The sequence below is a fragment of the Magallana gigas genome, chromosome 5, assembly GCF_963853765.1.
Source record: "Magallana gigas chromosome 5, xbMagGiga1.1, whole genome shotgun sequence".
NCBI lineage: Eukaryota > Metazoa > Mollusca > Bivalvia > Ostreida > Ostreidae > Magallana > Magallana gigas.
Genome location: NC_088857.1, coordinates 49,932,274 through 49,951,035, shown reverse-complemented (window position 1 = coordinate 49,951,035; position 18,762 = coordinate 49,932,274). Strand labels below are relative to the sequence as shown.

The 18,762-nt window shown below is 31.2% G+C and overlaps 3 protein-coding genes across 3 annotated transcripts in view; 1 reads left to right on the top strand and 2 right to left on the bottom strand.

Annotated features, from left to right (window-relative positions):
• Window positions 1-9,380, bottom strand: part of LOC105319997 (TPR and ankyrin repeat-containing protein 1) — an 82,601-nt gene extending 73,221 nt beyond the window's left edge. Inside the window, exons 1-5 of the mRNA XM_034449044.2 lie at window positions 9,122-9,380; window positions 8,772-8,954; window positions 8,566-8,687; window positions 3,528-3,778; window positions 3,273-3,426 (exon numbers count right to left, since the gene is read on the bottom strand). Coding sequence (XP_034304935.1) covers window positions 3,273-3,426; window positions 3,528-3,778; window positions 8,566-8,608 — 448 coding nt within the window. The 5' untranslated portion in view covers window positions 8,609-8,687; window positions 8,772-8,954; window positions 9,122-9,380. The remainder of the gene's footprint in view (window positions 1-3,272; window positions 3,427-3,527; window positions 3,779-8,565; window positions 8,688-8,771; window positions 8,955-9,121) is intronic.
• A 4,130-nt stretch (window positions 9,381-13,510) lies between these two features.
• On the top strand, window positions 13,511-17,093 carry LOC105319998 (uncharacterized). The gene is made up of 7 exons (XM_066085268.1): window positions 13,511-13,571; window positions 13,755-13,802; window positions 14,089-14,133; window positions 14,249-14,314; window positions 14,888-15,071; window positions 15,458-15,588; window positions 15,745-17,093. The coding sequence occupies exons 1-7, from the start codon at window positions 13,511-13,513 to the stop codon at window positions 15,951-15,953; spliced, it is 744 nt and encodes a 247-aa protein (XP_065941340.1). The 3' UTR covers window positions 15,954-17,093.
• Window positions 16,361-18,762, bottom strand: part of LOC105330100 (TPR and ankyrin repeat-containing protein 1) — a 49,545-nt gene continuing 47,143 nt past the window's right edge. The window contains exon 36 of the mRNA XM_034449033.2: window positions 16,361-18,703. Coding sequence (XP_034304924.1) covers window positions 18,557-18,703 — 147 coding nt within the window. The 3' untranslated portion in view covers window positions 16,361-18,556. The remainder of the gene's footprint in view (window positions 18,704-18,762) is intronic.

Genomic DNA, 18,762 nt, shown 5'->3' with positions numbered 1-18,762 from the left:
GTTTGAAAATATTGAAAATCCTATAATTCATCAATGATTTAGAAAGAGATGTCATCAGACGCAGAAATGCAAGAACATTACAAAAGTCGTGTTTTAAAATGTGTTAGATGTCATATAACGATTTAAATAAAACTTAAATTTAAAACAATCATTCAATCAATGTCATCAGACGCAGAATTGCAAGTCCAAATTAAATATCATGACTTCAAATTAGTTTGATGTCATTTTAACACGATTTAAATAAATTTAACAATTTTATTTAAAAAATCTAAATTTCATCAAATCGATTCGAAAAAGATGACATCAGACGCACAATTGCGAGCAGAACTGAAATATAAAAAATTAATTTAATCTGAGGTAATTTTAACACGATTTAAATGAGTTTAAAAAATTTTAAGATTTTAAATTTCATTTTAAAAAATCGAAAAACATGTCATCATACGCAAAATTGCAAGCGCAACTTAGATATTTATAATGATTAGAGTTAGCCTGATGTCAATTTAACACGATTTAAATGAGTTTAAAAAAATTTAAATTTTTAATTTTATTGAATTATTACGTGAAAGATGTCATTAGACGTAAAATTGCAAGCACTACTTAGATATCATGTTTCAAAATAGTCTGACGCCATTTTAACACGATTTAAATGAATTTGAAAAAAAAAATATTCATTCAATGAATTCGAGATCGAGTGACGGCAGACATTTTCTTTACCATAGTGAACCAGAAAAACGATAGATCTTTTTAAAAAAAAAAAGGACAGAAAGAAATAGAAAGAACAAATCTTGACTCCGGCGAGATTAGAACACGCAGCGTTTAAAGGCGTCATAACAGCATTTCGGCGAAGGTTCACGTTCAAAACATGGCTGACGCAAAATAATACCAGAATTTCTCTTTGAATTTGGTGCGTTTCCGCTCGGGACAGGAGCTGAAAGTTTGTATGAGATGAAAAACAACGTGTAAGATGTCTGACTACTCAGGTTTGGTAACAGTGCGAGGTCATTTGAAATATTGATGCGTGTTTGTGTCTGGAGGGGGGTGAAAAGGCCCGAGCTTGATTTTCGTCGTAAAAAAATCGAAAGTAGAATTTTGAGGTGTGGATATCGGATTCGGTTAACGACAATAATTAGGGAAAGTCCTAAAACAATGACTGATGCATTTTTCACATGCATTTCAGTGTTGAATTTTTTTTAGTGTTGTTTACTGTTATATTTGACTGTTTTATTTCAACAGGATTGATAAAATCTTTATAAATGTAGAAATAACGAATCAATCACATGTAATTTATTCGGTAACAATTTGATGACACTAATTTCCACAGTTATAACACTCATAAGTAGTTAACACGCTATCGTAGATGCAGACTAAACGGAAAACAAGAAATATACATGCAACAGAAATATTACGCGGCTGCTTACATCCCTTGTACTGTGTAAATTTTAAGTCCCCGTACAGGCTATACTCGCCGCTTGATCTCAGGAATTTCTTCTTAATTGTTCAATCCGTTGCGTATATGGCAGACAATAAAAATGGGGTCCGAGGTACATTTAGACAAAATTTCATAAGGATTGTGTGAAGGGCTCGGGAGTTAGTATTTATTTCTACAGTACATGTCATGCACGCCAATCGAAACTCAAATGCCCAAAAATTCATAACACTCTTAAAAGTGAACGAATCGGTCTGGTGATTAGTACAGTAATCTAGAATAGTACTAGGTTGAAATAAAGACTCAAGATCCAGTAAATTCAGGCCAGAATAACTTAATGATTTTTGTAAATAGGAAGGGGGGGGGGGTCGGTGCATGTACTGTGTAAATTTTATTTCTGCGTATAGGCAATAAGCGCCGTTTGATCTCAGGAATTTCTTCTTAATTGTTCAACCCGCTGCAAATTTGGCAGAAAAACAGAATGAGGCCCGAGGTACATTTACACAAAATTTCATGAGGATTGAGTGAAGGGCTCGGGAGTTAGAATTTTTTTCTACAGTACATGTCAAACACGAAATTTAAAACTCAAATGCCAAAAAGTTCATAACTATGTTTATAATGAACGAATTGGTCTGGTAATAAGTACAGCAATCAAGAATGGTACTAAGTTGAAATTAAAGGTCCAAGATTAAAGGTCAAGTAAAATCGGACCGGAAAAACTAAATGGTTTTATGAAGGGTAGGGGGGGGGGGTGGGGTCGGTCGGTGACTTCTATTTTAAACGTAGAATATTAAATTCTAAATATCACATATTACACAAATTCTAATTAAAATAATTAAGTTAGAACAAAGTAAAAGCGTTGCATTAAGGATGTAACTAATGATTTCTATCAACATGTAAACTTTATTTCAGTATGAATACATAGCTATGGATCTCAATACACAAATACGGGGGAAAGCGCTATTATTGTAACTTCCTTTTCAAAATCAAAACGGAAAAGAACAGAATTCATCATTTTAAAGATAAAAAAATCAGATTTAAGCACAAGAGGAAGAAAACAATTTTCGGCACTCGGGGCTCGAACCCGGGTCGCCTGGCCAAATGTCCACGACTCTAACGACTGAGCTACTCGGACTCTCGCTTCAGAACTTTGACGCTTAATTTCTCGAGACTGCCTTGATTGATTTTTAAACAAATTACATATTCTGAATCAGTGAAAGGGTCACTATAAGGTGTAAAAATTTCAAAAAAAAAATTAAAAAAATAAAAAAGTCGAAAAAATCAATTTTTGAAATTTTCTTCCAATAACGACAGGAAGTGACGGGGGACATTTTGGTGAGTGTGTTGCACCAGAAAAACGGTAGATCTATCATCTCTGAAAATTTCAGCTCTCTATCTTTTCTCGGTTTTGTGAAACGTCGCAGACAAAATTAACTTTTTAAAGTCGTAAACGGACGATAACTTCCGACCGGAAGTGTATTTTTAGAAATGGATAAAAAACAATAAACTTCAGATAAAAACACGTTAATCCTGAAAATTTGAATGAAATCGATCGAGCCATCTCCGAGAAATCGTCTGCACAAAATCGGTAAGAAAAAAAAGAATTATAATAATAACAATAAGAAAAGTGAAAAAGAAACAATAGAATAATAGAAGGGTCTTCCGCTGAAGACGGAAGACCCTAATAATAATAAGAAACATTACAATCACTATAAGGTCTTCCGTTGGAAACGGAAGACCTTAAAAAATATAAATTTTACATGGCAATATTAACTTTCAAAATACCTGAATATTAAATACACTGTACAATTTGTTCTATTTTCAAAGCCTCTATAGCAAACGAAACCTGTGATATTTGAAAAGGATGCAACAGCTTCCACAAGAATGTTCAATTTCTCTGAAACAGTGCCATCTCCTTTCCAATAACCCTCCAAAAAGGCACTAAAAGACTCTCGGAATAGCTTCTTCTGTCGTAAAACTTGGCCCCTTCTCCAGTGTCCCTAAAAATAAAAGTATACGCAAAAACCCCATAAACCATAAATATTCCTTTGCACTAAATGCCTTAAAGAAAATTTAAAAGAACTCAATTCAGTTAACAAACCTCCATCCATGTTTGGTCACACATGACTGCTTCTTCAGCGTCTTCCAAGGCCGCTGTTACACTATGTAGGTTAGAGTGAACAATTGATCGGTTTGTTAGCACTATTGCTGCCTCACGTGTCAAATTCTTACAACCTTTTACCATGGTTATAGCTTGGTCATAGAAAATCAAGGCTTCCTTATATTCTTTGTTTTTAAATGCTATGTTTCCTTTCTCCTTTATCTCATTGATGTTGGCCTTCACGTGGCTATCTGAAATAAAAGTGCCATACTTTCAAAGCGTTATCTTGTAAAATGTTAATTATCATTTTTCTAAGTCAGAAAATTTGAAACCACACTTTTGTGAAAACGACGCTCTATTTTATATTATTTGCATTCAGACAAAGTCTTCCTTCTTTCAGTTTTGATAAAAAAGTAATTGTCCAAGGCCTCCTGGGCTATATCTGTTTCTTTTGATGGAAGACCTTGCTCTGCATGAACACGACTGTTAGATATAGAACTTATCCAATTGTTAAAATCAACTAACATGTTTGATCTTTAAAGGTGTTGCTTAACCTTGCAAAAAGAGTGAAGCATAAGTAGGGCGATTTCATCATGCAGTTGACACTCTTTGACTTAAATTTTTCATCACGTGTCTGCTATGGTCCGAATATAAATATGAGGTCAAGGGGCCATAGCGCTCACATAAACAACATAGCAGCTTTCTGGTGTCAAATACAAAATATATTTTATTAGATTATATTTTGTTTTAAGATTTTGTTTGATTTTTCTCAAAATATTTTTTGCAATGAACATTATTTTGTTGGTACTGTGATAGCTGTATCAATAATCAAAATTCAAAACTATATCATGATGCTGTAATATATTATAAAATTACTGTTTGTAAAATTGCAATTCTTGAAATGAATAGTTCTTCCAATTTATTTTATATATATTTCTACAATATTTTTTTATCCTCTCCAGAGACCCCCATATTAGTTTGGGGTCATGGTTTAATAAACAATTTAAAATTCAAACAATATTCCGATATTAAAATTAAGCCCCTCCTTTAGGCCACATTAATGGTCCAGAGGTCACCGGTTTGAACAATTGCAATTAAGATTCTACTTTTTATCAGGATGATTTCATACATGTACAATGTATATATAGTTACTTTAAAAAGTGTAGCATTTCGGATTTTAGGAATACTTAACACAATTTTTACAAATATACCTATATAGATCTTAAACTTTAATGAATTCTAATACTGCTACTAATATTATTAATATTATTATTCCTTGGAATAATTACATGTATGTAATCAAAGGATCCAAATATACCTGTGTTAACTTGTTACTTTTTCCGACCGAAATACCCAAAAAATATATCCCACCGCATTTTCAACTGAAATCAATTTTAGGAGTTCGCTCTCAAAACATCTATTTATTTCTATCATTTATTATGATATAGATTCATAATCATTTTCCAAAAATGAATTATAAAATAAAAGCTGATTGGGAATCTATGCCAAATGAAAGAAGTACATTTTTCAGGCACCTGAATGTGACAAATACTAAAACGAAGAAAATACCTTTGCCGATTTATGTTCGATATGTTTATTATATATTTTTATCATAACTTACATCTCTAAATGAATGTAAAATTTTGGCTAAACTAACTTCAGCGTAAAAGTGTTCCCTTTTATGAAACCAAACTATCCACGCTAGTCCTGTATTGACCTCGGCCTAGCAGAAAGTATGGGCGCACAAGCTTTTTAGACGGGGTCACGTGACCCCGTCTATTGGTTTACTGTCAGCCGAAGTCTCAAACCGGAAGGAACGCATAGAACACATGAATTGAGTCTACGCGTAAGAATATAGTGCAGAAAGTTTTCATTTCAGTAAATATGTATTATAGAAACACGCATTAAATCTTTTTTTAAGTCCTATATGTATAAACAAAACTCTATTTAGAAAATAGTTTTATTGATCAAAATATTCTTGCTCGGGTTCAAATGTGGAATGAGTTACGTAACTGAATGCACAGCGCCGTTGACGATTCAGTTGGCGTACGAGCTCATTAATCAATAGAAGAGGTTGACGTTGGAATCGAAATTAAAGTTCCAAAACGCAATGTGCCATTTTTGAAAATTTGTGAATTTCATTCTATAATAGATTATACATTTTGGAAGACTTATACATCATATAATATATACAATCTTGTCGATTGAAGAACCAAGTTAAATGTAAATGTTCATGTTTTCCGGCTTAGTTGGAATTAGGCTTGGGGTGAATTACATTGTAAAATAATGCATTACATTACCATTACTTCATGAATTAGGGCATTAAAGTACCATTACCATTACTTAATTTTCTTGAATTAATACATTACATTACCATTACATGAGTAAAGTAATGCATTACCATTACTTTGTGAAAAGTCAATAAGTTTTAAAAAAGAGTTTTTGTAAATAGTTCATAAATAAAACATGCTTAAAATATTTACAGGTTCATGTTCATGTTCACTATCAGGTTTAAATTTAATGACTTATACATGATTGATGTTGCACTTGTAGTTCTCAAAGTAAGGTTGGTCCCGTAACATTTACACGCTAATGGCGGAGTTGACAATCTCTGTTATTAATGTCTCTGATTTTCTGAGTATGATTTTTAATGAAAGGAACGGTTGTATCGTAATTCGTGTAGGTAATGCACAAGTTTACACAAAAAAGTAGTAAGTGGCGAACGGATTTAATTTTATCCTATTAATTTTGCATGAATCGCAAATGAAGAAAATCGTGTCAGATAAGTCGGTATTAAAAATCAAAATGGCAACCGTGACAAATCTTTTTATTGTCAAAGTTCTTGGAATCTTATTGTAATAAAAATATTTCTAACGTCAGGTGCCTGTGTTTCGTATCGGTATACAAATGTTCACTTTGTTTGTTAATTCAGCAGTTTTAGAGTTTTCGGGGTTTTCATAAAACTTTTATTACGGATACCGTCCGACTTGTGGATTTTCCCTTGGATCACAAAATTAAATAAATCTAACAATTAAAATTATCTACTTGATATAGTTGTTTGATTTTCCCGGTTAGTAGTAATTTTAAAAATTTTGCTTTGGGTCTTATTTTACATAATATACCGTTGTGACAATTTTCTACAATTATGAAGGCCGGGATTGAGTAAAATTTAGACAAAGTATCAGACAATTGCAAAAAAGCCGAATTAACATAGATTGGAACAAATAATTCAAACTCATATAAATTTTGGAAGCATATTCGAGGAGATACCTGACAATTACAAATTCAAACTTTCAAGACCCCGTCTTTCAGTACTCTCAGTACTTTGATTTATGAAAGGAGCTTTAGGTATGCTGCACAGTTATGTATATGTATAATGGAAAGAATGATGAACAACCTAAAGGGAAATAACTGTGAAAACTAATTTGATGCCAGTGCTTTTTTTAGTGGTGAATATTTTATTGGTTCAACAATTATGGTACATAAATTTTTTAGAACTACATTTTTAAAACGCTTTACAAAAGAGTACACTCTGTAAATGGCATTGAGACAGATCAATTATAAGTACTTTGGACATTGAGCTAAAAGATACAGGCAACTTAATCTTAACAAAGTAAAAAGCATTAATAAGCAAACTTTAGACAATTAAGATACATGTAATAGTAAAAAAAGCAGAGTTTACACGTCAGCTAATATTGACTGCGATAATTCCTTAAAAAAAATATGTATTTGGTTTTTCAAACAAAGATAATTTTCTTTCGCATGAAGCTTGTTTCTTTAAAAAATATTAAAAGCAATAAACTCAATTTGTTTGCCATGTGATTTGAATGAATTAGATGGATGAAGCATTTTCCAATTAAAATACAATAATTTAATTGAAAACTTTTTACTTTGTAGATACCAAATATGACATTCTGCATCGTTAAGTTAAAGACATTTTCTATATGTAGTTCCCACCAATATATTAGATCTAATTAAATGATTAATAATAATTTAAAAAATTGATTTTTAAAATCTAAAAAAAAAAAGTTGTCCCAAGAAAAATAGAAAAAAAAGAATAAAAACATAAAGAAATCGCCGGAGGTGAAAAGACTTAATAATGTGTATCATTACACATCTCACTTTTTTAAAATGCTTCTTTTAATAGTTAGTTACTGCAATTCATTCCTTACCTTTTATATACAATATTGGTTAATGGTAAAGTTAAATATTAGCATTTTTAAAGAATGAAAAATCGGAAAAAATTAGTGCAGTAACTAGAAACAATGGAAACGATAGAAATGCCCTGAAATTTTAAAAATTCCGAACATATATGTATATGATATGCAATTTAAGATAAAAAAAAAAAAGTAGATGGAAGGATAAGATAGCACAAAAGCCCACTTGGTTTAGTCCTAAAATACAATTTCAAATTAATTTTTTTAATTAAAATTATTTGATAAATGTTATAATACAAATTGCAAAAGCAAAATTTCTAACTATTTTCAGCTTTGAATGTTTAAACAAACGACTAGAAAAAATGTTGCCCTAAGTTTTGGTGGCTACGAACCAGAAACCGAAAAAGCATAGTTTTATGTATTTTACTAAAGGTTATCTAATGTCTGAGTTCGTGGTTTATATGCTACATACGACTTTGGCGAATTTATGGACTTGTATTATTTTTCTAAGTAGTTCGATTGTTGGAATACAAAATGATATTTTTAATGCATTGTGATTTAATGCATCTCTCTACTTTCTGTTAATAGAAATTGGTTTGTTTTCCATCAAATCTGATTTAGACTATGACAAAAATATGGAGCACAGACCCACCCTATAAAAGAAAAGGCGTTGAAGTTCTAAAAAATGAACACAACTTGAAGGTTTCGATACGCATACGCTAGTTTAAATCAACATATTCCAAGTATATAACATATTTAAAGGTTTTGTTGATGTTTAAAAATCTAAGGTATCCTTACCGCCCTTGTATAGGCATTTACACGCCTTATCCACCCATCTTCTTTCAATAATTTTAATTCGAAAGTTTTTCGAACAAACTTACGATCCGGTGGTCCATTCCAAAATAAGCGTCTGAAAAAATTCATAGTTGCGACTCAGATCAAACTAAGACCGAACGTTTTTTTACACCGCCACACACGTTTGGTTCTTTGGTTGTTCATCAACCTGCAACAACACTGTAAAATTTATACATACATTCACGTCAAGTAAAAAACAGAAAACACAGGCAAAAAGAGGCAATATACAAACATCCAAGTCTTTCAAGTCCATAAGTAGGTCCAGATCACTGATGCATCATCCATGCAAGGTTGGTGAAGTCAGGACGAGTAGTATTTTAGATACAGGACCTGCAACGAAAAAATTAACCAGGTCCGGACGCCGACGCCGACGCTGGGGGTATAGTATAAGCTCCCCCGACTTCGTCTCGGTGAGCTAAAAATGTAATGATATACGTTGATCATTGCTGCTTATTAGTGATAATTATTCAGTGTAAATAATTCAACAGTATGGGAATCGTAAATTCCCGTTTCGGTTGTTATTGCTTGTCAATTCAGAAGAAGAGGGGACTGAAGGGGTAATTCCCCTGGATCTAGACTTACCTGATTCCAATCAAGAGACAGCCACAGTTACAAGAATGAAATCAATGTTGTGAAGAGTTTTTCATTTTACTCTAAATGGATGGCCTGCACAGACATGTTTATATATGATACAGATCTTTAAACCCTCTTTGACAGGACGAATGAGCTTACAATGGAAAAGGATATGATTCTGATTTAAATACCATTCGACAAAACACAACCCGTACGATATGCTGTTGAACACGTTCAATTTAGGCCAAGTTCCCATAATAAAAATTTTTTTGTTTGTAGTACATGCATATACAAAGAACAGAAAAATTGGAATATAGAGTTGCAACGCTTAAATCTGTTAAAAGAAAAGTTATACTTATTATTTAGCAATGAATTGTTGCTTAACGTTTTTTATCATGATAAAATACGCTATTGATGTATTTACCTTTTATAAATCAGGTATGCCTAGGTTTAATTGGCTTGTACTTTTTGCCACCTTCACGCATATAATTTTGTTAGTCTTGTTATCATAGCAACATAAATCAATTTGAATAAACGAATGTCTTACACAGCCAAACAACAGATTTAAATTTTTGAATAAAATGTAAAAACGTATTTTTTTTAAATTTTAGTGTGAAAATTTTATTCACTGCCTTGTTATTTTTAAAATATGCAATACAAAAGTAATGTCAATTTTAAACACATGGCTATAAGTATATAAATGCACATTCAATTAAGATGCATTTTCTTTTCCCCCAAAACATGAATTATACGCCTTGGATGTATTTACATCTTATTAGTCGTGGTCTTGGTAATATTGACTCTATTTCGTCACACCTTCCTATTTATATAATTCTTTTCAACTTTCATTTTAATTACAGTTCAGGTAAGCTTCGACAAATGTCAAAGTCAGTACTTTATTTAATGAAATAAACAGCTGGTTCTTATTAAGAAAATGAAAATTTACACAACCGTAATTAACATTAACAATTTAAACATCAATTTAACCTCTAAAACATTCTTCTTGATGAACCAGCGACAACGATCATCATTATAATAAAAACTTAACTTGTTGCATTGCATCAAGGTTAGTTTCGTTTTAGAAATCTAATTTTAGCTCAAATAAACAATAATTCTCAAGGGAAAAGAAGAGAGAGAGAGAGAGAGAGAGAGAGAGAGAGAGAGAGAGAGAGAGAGAGAGAGAGAGAGAGAGAGAGAACTAGAATTTTATTTTGTAACGGTACCATTATGAATAGCCCAAGTATTGATTGTAGTCAGGGGAAGGCATTCCCCGATTTCAGCTAGTTTTTAATTTGCTTTGTTGTATGCACGTTATTTAGGTGGCACACGTTACACATGTATGGTTTTAAGGGGTCGTTAGTTTTTGGGTGGTTTTTTTCTTTGGGAGAGGGGTATACATTTTGACAGACTACCGGTTCTACTTGCCTCTCAATTTTTAAAGTTTTTTTTTAAGACTGTCTATACACATGTATATACTATAATATGATTGAACCTCAGTAAACCAACAACACAAAGCGATCTATTAAGACCGGATCAAATATCTTAATTTGATAATATTGGTCGAGTTTACTAAAGGTCGTAAATTTTGTCGTAGACGTAAACGTAGACTTTACGTCCGAATGTACGTGTGCGTAGATTGCGTTTTACTAAAGGGCATGTCGTAACTATACACGTAAACGTAGATACACACGTAGACTTTGTCGTAGTTAACGTCTGGAGCTCTTTATCTAGAAGGAGGTACAAACTGTCCAATTGTGTCAATATTTTTGGTAAATGTCATACATGCATACATGTATATGAATAAATTGTTACCACTCTGTATCTTCAAATTATTTTAATGTATTTGATAATTGTTAGAATTTTTAAATCGTTGGAATGCAATTAGTAGTACATTTATGAATCAAAATCTTCTTTAACAAACTATTTTCTTTTAAATGAACTTTCTCCTTAAAATATGTCTATATTTTCGTTGCCCCATACTTCACAGCCATTGAATAGGATTGTGCTAATCACACTATTGAACGATCTTGGTCAATTCATGGTAATTTTACCTTTACAAATAATTTCATTTTCACAACTGATGGGTCTGGGTCCACTCTATATAAAGTTTGATTATTCATTTTACTCATAAACGTTTGTTTATTTATTGAGTGATCAATATATATATATATATATATATATATATATATATATATATATATATATATATATATATATATATATATATATATATATATATATATATAAATATATATAAATATATATATATATATATATATATATTATTACTTATTAGGTTAGTTACTGACTCACTACGGAAATATATTGGGTTGATCAATCTCATAGATGGCGAGGCGAAGTGTTAATAAGTGTTTTGTTTTCCCGAGGACTATCAAGCGACATATTCATTTACAAATAGCGGTGATCTACGCCAAGCCATGTACAAGATGCCTTACATCTCGTCCAATTAAACTCATTTAAGGTAGCTCCATACTCGTAAAATTCTCTGAGGAAAGTTGAAAAACCGAACTGATTTCGACTAAATAGACTTAGATGTCATCAATTGTTAGAAAAAATATACATGTCATCACACTTTTTGAGATGCCAGATAAACATAAACTAAAGCATATTTTAGCATTAGAAAATGTATTTTTTTTTCTGTTAAAAGTAAAATCTTGTAGGCAGAAATTTGTTTTTCTTGTTTAATTTTAATGTCAACTTTATCAGAAAACTAAAATTACAAAAATATTTTAAAATTAATCGTTGGAATAAGAAAAACTATAGCATTTAGACATACAACTGAGAGAAAGGTCAGAAAAAAGAGTTATTTCCCCTTTGCATAGATAAAATATATAAAAATTTGGAAATTTAGTATAAAATTATTAAGTGCGATAATATCTTTAACCTACCAATAATTCTAATTACATCAATGTGATTATATTCACATAAAATAAATAAAACTATCTTGCACAATTTTTAAAGAAATCAAAGTTTTACATAAAAGTGTGACGTCACAGAACACTGGATCTACTTTAAACTCTTCAAAAATATCAATACCACCTTTCAAATACGCTTAAAAAATCTTCGCTTCACCCATATTACTTACAATGTTTTGTTGCTATTCAATTTTAAACCTCTGCAGAGATTTGAGCAAATTTAGACGCTGCCATTTTGTTCTGCTCCAGACACAACAATGTGACGTCAATATTCAAAGGGCAACTACTCTAATTTTAAAAATAATCCCAAAGGGCCACTACTCTAAATGTTTTGAGGACTTACTGAACACGATTTCTGTGTTAAATAATATGAAATATCGAGATAAGTAGGTGAGGCGGCGGCCAATGACGGCCATATTGCCTAATATTAATCCTCAAAGAACCTACATAGAGATATGAGGCAATCACGTGCCATGTTTAATCCAATGAAAATATGACATTTCAGTCCGAGGGAAAACAAATATATATATCCTGGCGTTACCAGTTTTCGATAGTGTAAAACTTTTGTTACAAATAAAATATTTGCATCTATTTTTTCTGCCCAAAGTTATTTATATCAGCATTAATTAACAATAATATTAGATGATTTTCACCTTATTTGTTTTAAAATAATTAAAAATAAGGCAGCGATTTGACTTTCTTTGGATCCGCCTTGTATGAGTACACAGGAGACCCCCTTGTTTTTTTTAGAATATGACGTCATTTTTGATATGATGATGTAACGATTCAAATTTTGAAATATAACACCCCGTCATTCTTCGCCGATAGAGAGAAGACAGTGTTGTTGAATAGGCGTAATAAGTAATAACCGAAGTTTAGACCCTAACTTATACAGGTGAGATTTTATAATTAGACATGTTGTTGATTAATATTTCATTTATAAACAAGAATTTGTTTCACGATTAATATTTTTTTAAATAATACTGTATGAGTACACAGGAGACCCCCTTGGTATTTTAGAATATGACGTCATTTTTGATATATGATGATATGATAAAGTATTTATAACAGTTATCTTTATAAAAGACCTAACGTCATAATATATAAACTGGTTTAACAGTCAGGCCAATTTCGCAAATTTCACGACATTGTAGTGATTTAACAGATTATGAATTGATAAGCACGTAGAATAGGGAGGGTAGGGCTAGGGGGAGCTTAGCCACTCCCCCCAACGAAACGAAATCTACATGAACGAAACGAAACCGACCGAAACGAAACTATCATAATATTTTTGAAATCAATAAAGATAAAATAATATATATAAAAGGATAAAAAATGAAGAAAACTTTTCTATTGATCGACGTATCAAATATGTAAATGAATTTTAATAAAAAAAAATAATTCAATATTTTCAGTGACAAGCTGATATAGACTTTTTTTGAAAAAATAAATGGATATAGATATGTACACGGACACAGATACGGATACCGACATGGACGTGGAGGATATGGACGAAGACATCGGTAAATTTCTTATTTGTACGCTAAGATCCTAGTAATAATGCTAATGAAATAATGATATGAAATTATATTAAATTTTATCTATAACTTATCATGACTTTATTTACTTAAGTCAAGAGTAGTCAAGAAGTCAAGAAATCAATAATTATAAATTATGCAGTGTATGTAAATGTTATTTGTATGTAGCTTCTTCCGACAGATATGGAACATCAGATCCATCGGGAAGTGAATCAGGTACATGCAATCGAAATAATATGATACATGTTGCAAAGAATTTAATCAAATCTACGGTATCTTAAGTGCATGGTTACCGCATTTTTGAAAATGATAACTTACATGTATAACACTCATCGCATGTGATATCTTCTTGATTAACAAAAGAAGGCAAAAAATCATTTACTGCAGTATTCTAAAGTAAAGAAATGGATGTAGCGATTGGTTATGTTTAATAGAAGATGATTATATTTTTGTATGAAACTTGTATCCTGATATTCTTCTTTCTTTCTCTCCTAAAAAAAAGGCTCGGATATGGATGAAAATAGGGCTGGAGAAAATGCAGCAAAAAGTAAATTCTTTTTACAAGGAAATTTCCAATTTTATTTCACCGATAAAAGTCTGCATAAAGTAAAATTATTTTTTGTTTTACAATACATTTTATGATACATGTACCTATATTATAGAAAAGCGTGGAAGACCGGTAGGATCAGCCCGCCGAAGATCAGAATCCCCTACTGAAGATTTTCGAGGTATATTAAATATTTTAATGATTTTCCGCACATAATTTGCTATGGGTCATAATTTTACATGCCATTTTGAAAAGAGGCATATGGGCCATATCGCTCACATGAGCAACAATAGCCATAATGAAATTGGATTTATTGAGTCAAATATGAAATATCTGGATAATGCAGTACGTACTAGAATAGATTCTGTATTTTAAAAAAAAAGTCAAATTTTCTTCTGATATTCTTATGTTGTAACACTGAGCCCATTTTGTAACAGGTTGTTCTTAATCATGTCCCCTTGAAACAGGATGTGGCCCTTCGTTTTAACAAACTTATTTCCCTTCACCCAATAATGCCTTGGCAGAGTTTATTTGAAATTGGCCCAGTGGTTCTGGAGAAGTAAAAAAATGAAAAGTTTACGGACAGACGGACGGACGCCTGACAAAAAGTAATCAGAAAAGCTTGCTTGAGTTTTCAGCTCAGTTGAGCTCAAAACGTCCATGTTATGAATATAAATAGCAATTTTGATTAAAATGTTTAAATGACCATGATCATGACTATTTATATAATGTAGGTTTATACTCTTTTGAATAGTGAGAGAGCCTAGGAAGAAGAAAATGCTGGCTATAGATTGCCTTGTTGCCGCCATGTGCTGTGCTGCCATGTGTCTGGGAGGTATCTCCCAAGAACTCATGGTGGCCAGCAGAGAAAACGTGCAATCACTTTCTCGCACCGAAAGGAAGCAGTGGCTACTGGATTATTGTTGGAGCCATTCAAAGTAATTCATCATTTAACTTTTTACATGTATTAACCATTTCTACAAGACCTTGGACTTTTTGTAGGACGAAACTATCTTTTTCTTGTATCAAAACATGTTAAAATAACGCTTTTATAAATGAAAATGAAATATGCACATATTTGGTAGTCTTAGCTCAAAACCCAGACAAATCTTGTTGATTTCAATGAGCAATGGGCGAGTGGCCAGCAATAAAATAGACAGTCTACATCACATTGTATTGAAGTCCAAGCTTTTGTTTTGTTTTGCTTATAATTCTAAAACAAAAATAAAAAAAATTTTGGTTGTAACACCTTGACTAGGTGAACATATTTATCAAAGTAAATTTGTAATAAATTTCAATTATTATTATAATTATTATATAACAGTTATGATGAAGAAACCAAGAAATGGAAATTTTTGTACATGATCGGAACTGTCGGCGCATGCTGCACTGCTTTTAGACAAATCCTTGGCATCCCCTCTTCAACATTTTACGCAGTCCGAAAAATGTTTTTGAGTACGTATAAAAAAAAGGTTTTTTTTAATGAAATGCATGGTTTTTAATTAAATTGATCTCCCTTAATGGTTGGTGTTTTGTTGTTGTTTTATTGTTGTTGTCATATTAGATATTCGAGGACATACACAATCATTAATTTACATAACGCTTTTCCAGATAAACAAAGGGTAATAATCAACAGGAAGGAGAGACAAAGGATGACAAAATCAAAGTCGGCTGTCGAGTGGTTGAAATATTATGCAACCAGCTTCGGGGAGAAATTACCAAACACTTGTCAGATACATTTGCCCCCATGTTCAACCAAATTACATGTGTATGAAAGGATGGTATCAGAATCTCAAGTGGAGTTTCCTGAACCTATTTAATATTTTCATTTCTTGAGATTGTGGAGGGAAGAGACTTCATATATAGCCATTCCCAAGGTATACAGCATAGCAAAACATAAACTCATATTAACTTCTCTAATCAAGATTACATGTACATGCAAACAATCTTTCATTAGATTGAAAAGGCTTTCTATTAAATGGAAAAGATAAAGATTTTTATATAAAAAAAAATACAGTATATAAGTAGTGCCAGCAAAGAGACTGAAAATATCAAAATTTTAACAGACGACCCAGAAAGACAAAAATATCAATAGTTAAAAATGCTGTATATTATGTTTTAGCACAACAGATTTTCGAAATGCGACACACGTACTTTAATAAAGACCAAACTAGGAGAAACACGAGAGCCTGCACAGAGAGCAATTCTGATTGAAAAAAGAGAAAAATTGTGCAGTTGAACTATTTCTTTATTTTATGAAAAAAACAATATAACCGAGGAAAAACACAAAATCATTCATGTACGTTATCTAATAAATGAGACAGCATCAATATAAACAATGCATTCTATATACATGTATTATGCAAGATAATCTGCGTATGACAAAGTAATAGGCTAGTCTCTTCAATGTGATTGTCCTTGCCATATTTTGAGAAGTGAGATTTTGATATCTTCACGAAAACCATAAATTAAAATTTGAAAATCAGAGTCCCTTCATGCTGTGGTGCACATAATTGATTTTAATATGAATTGACCCTTTTTCAAAGACAATGTACATCCTTGTTTTCGTAACTAACCAATACTAAAATCCAATGATGTATAATCAAATGAAAAATCATGAAAAAACTAAAATCCTTGAGAATTAACATCATTTTTGTTAAATTTATTTTAATTTTAAAACAATTAATATATTTGCTTGGATCTAATTCAAATACATTCAAGATGTTACGGCACATTGACTCTCTGGATCTCGAATTTCCTTTACCTTAAAACATGATTCCCCCTTAAACAATACACACCGGAGAGAAAGTGTATATATACACTATTCTATAACACACACACAACCCCCACATATACAACCTAAATACAGAAATAATTCTCAACATTTTTCTTAATAATAGTTGCATTGTTGTTGAATGTATTAAGAAAACAACTACTTCGTCTTCTAAGCTTGAATGGATTGGCATAGATAAAAAAACCGATCAAAACAACAAATGAAGAATTTATGTAAAAGAACGATGTATATGTGCTTATTTACATTATGAGTACCAGTATTAAGGCGGAATGCAATACCATAATTTTATGTCATGGATCGTTAAACTATCATATTTATATCTGAAAGGTGATTTTGTTGTGTAATATATATCTGCTTTTAATTCTTTTATTAATTTTTTTTGTTTTTAAATGAGAAAGTGAAAAATCTGTTTTGGTTGCAAGTCTGTAACACATTGTAGAGATTAAAATTTGGTGTGAATGCATGATATTAATATCTAATAAATCATGTCCAGTTATGTCAAATACAAGACGTTTCACCTTTTTAATCAAAATTTATGAAAATAAAAAATAGATTCTATTCATATTTTTCAAACCCGTACATGAAATCTTTTATAGACACATTTCTTATAGAGAAGAAATGTAATGCAATCATTTTTAAAGAAGAAAATGAATCAAATTGGTGAAATTCAAATGAAAACATTTGGTTGCAATATAGTCTGTACATGAATTGAACAAATAAATGAAATTGATTTTTGGCTGCAAATTAAGATATGTTGCTGGTATTTACGTTTTTGTAATTCAGATGGGGATAAGTTTTTAATTGGGTTCGGTCAAATTCTGAATATTAGCAATATTTCTAAAATTTCGCCAATTTTATTGAACTTTACAAAAAATGTCTAGTATTTTTTCTCTGTAAAGCACGTCTCTATACAAGATTTAATCAAAAGGTTTGAAAAAAATTACAAAAAATGATTTTCGTTTTTATTAAAATAAATAAAACATCTTATTTACTTTATAACTGGCTATGATTCATTAAATAATAATATCTGCATTTGTTAACACCAATTCTTAAATTTAACAGTTTGTTACATGTACTTGCAGCCGAAACAGATCATCCATTTCTTACACAAAAATGAAAAAAAAAAACATATAACATTAAAAAAAATTATATCATTCTTTGAACAACGAAATCATGTTTCATATATATGATACTTTACAATCCATAAAATACTAGTCAATTTTTTTGTAGCAAAGGCACAAATAATACTTTACAATCCATAAAATACTAGTCAATTTTTTTGTAGCAAAGGCACAAATGACACTTTACAATCCATAAAATACTAGTCAATTTTTTTTTGTAGCAAAGGCACAAATGACACTTTACAATCCATAAAATACTAGTCAATTTTTTTTTGTAGCAAAGGCACAAATGACACTTTACAATCCATAAAATACTAGTCAATTTTTTTTGTACCAAAGGCACAAATGACACTTTACAATCCATAAAATACTAGTCAATTTTTTTTGTAGCATGCATTCCACTTTAAATAGGAAATGTCAAAACTGAATCATAAACAGAAGTAAGGGAGAAAGCATTGAGTTACACTTCACTACTATTTACAGCTTTCAGATTACAGTGGGTGTCTTTTCATCGCCTTTGACTTTTTCTCTTCCCTCGTCCTTTTGGACGCCTCTCTTTAGGTTCATCAACAACTGGCTCAATAAATTCCAAATCGTCATCCAGAGTTTCTTGATTGTTCTTGGCTAAGTCAGCTTCTCTCTGCTTTTCTGATCTCTGTGGATAAAAAGAAAGCATTTGCAGGTGTGATTGGTAACTACCAAAAATTCATAAAT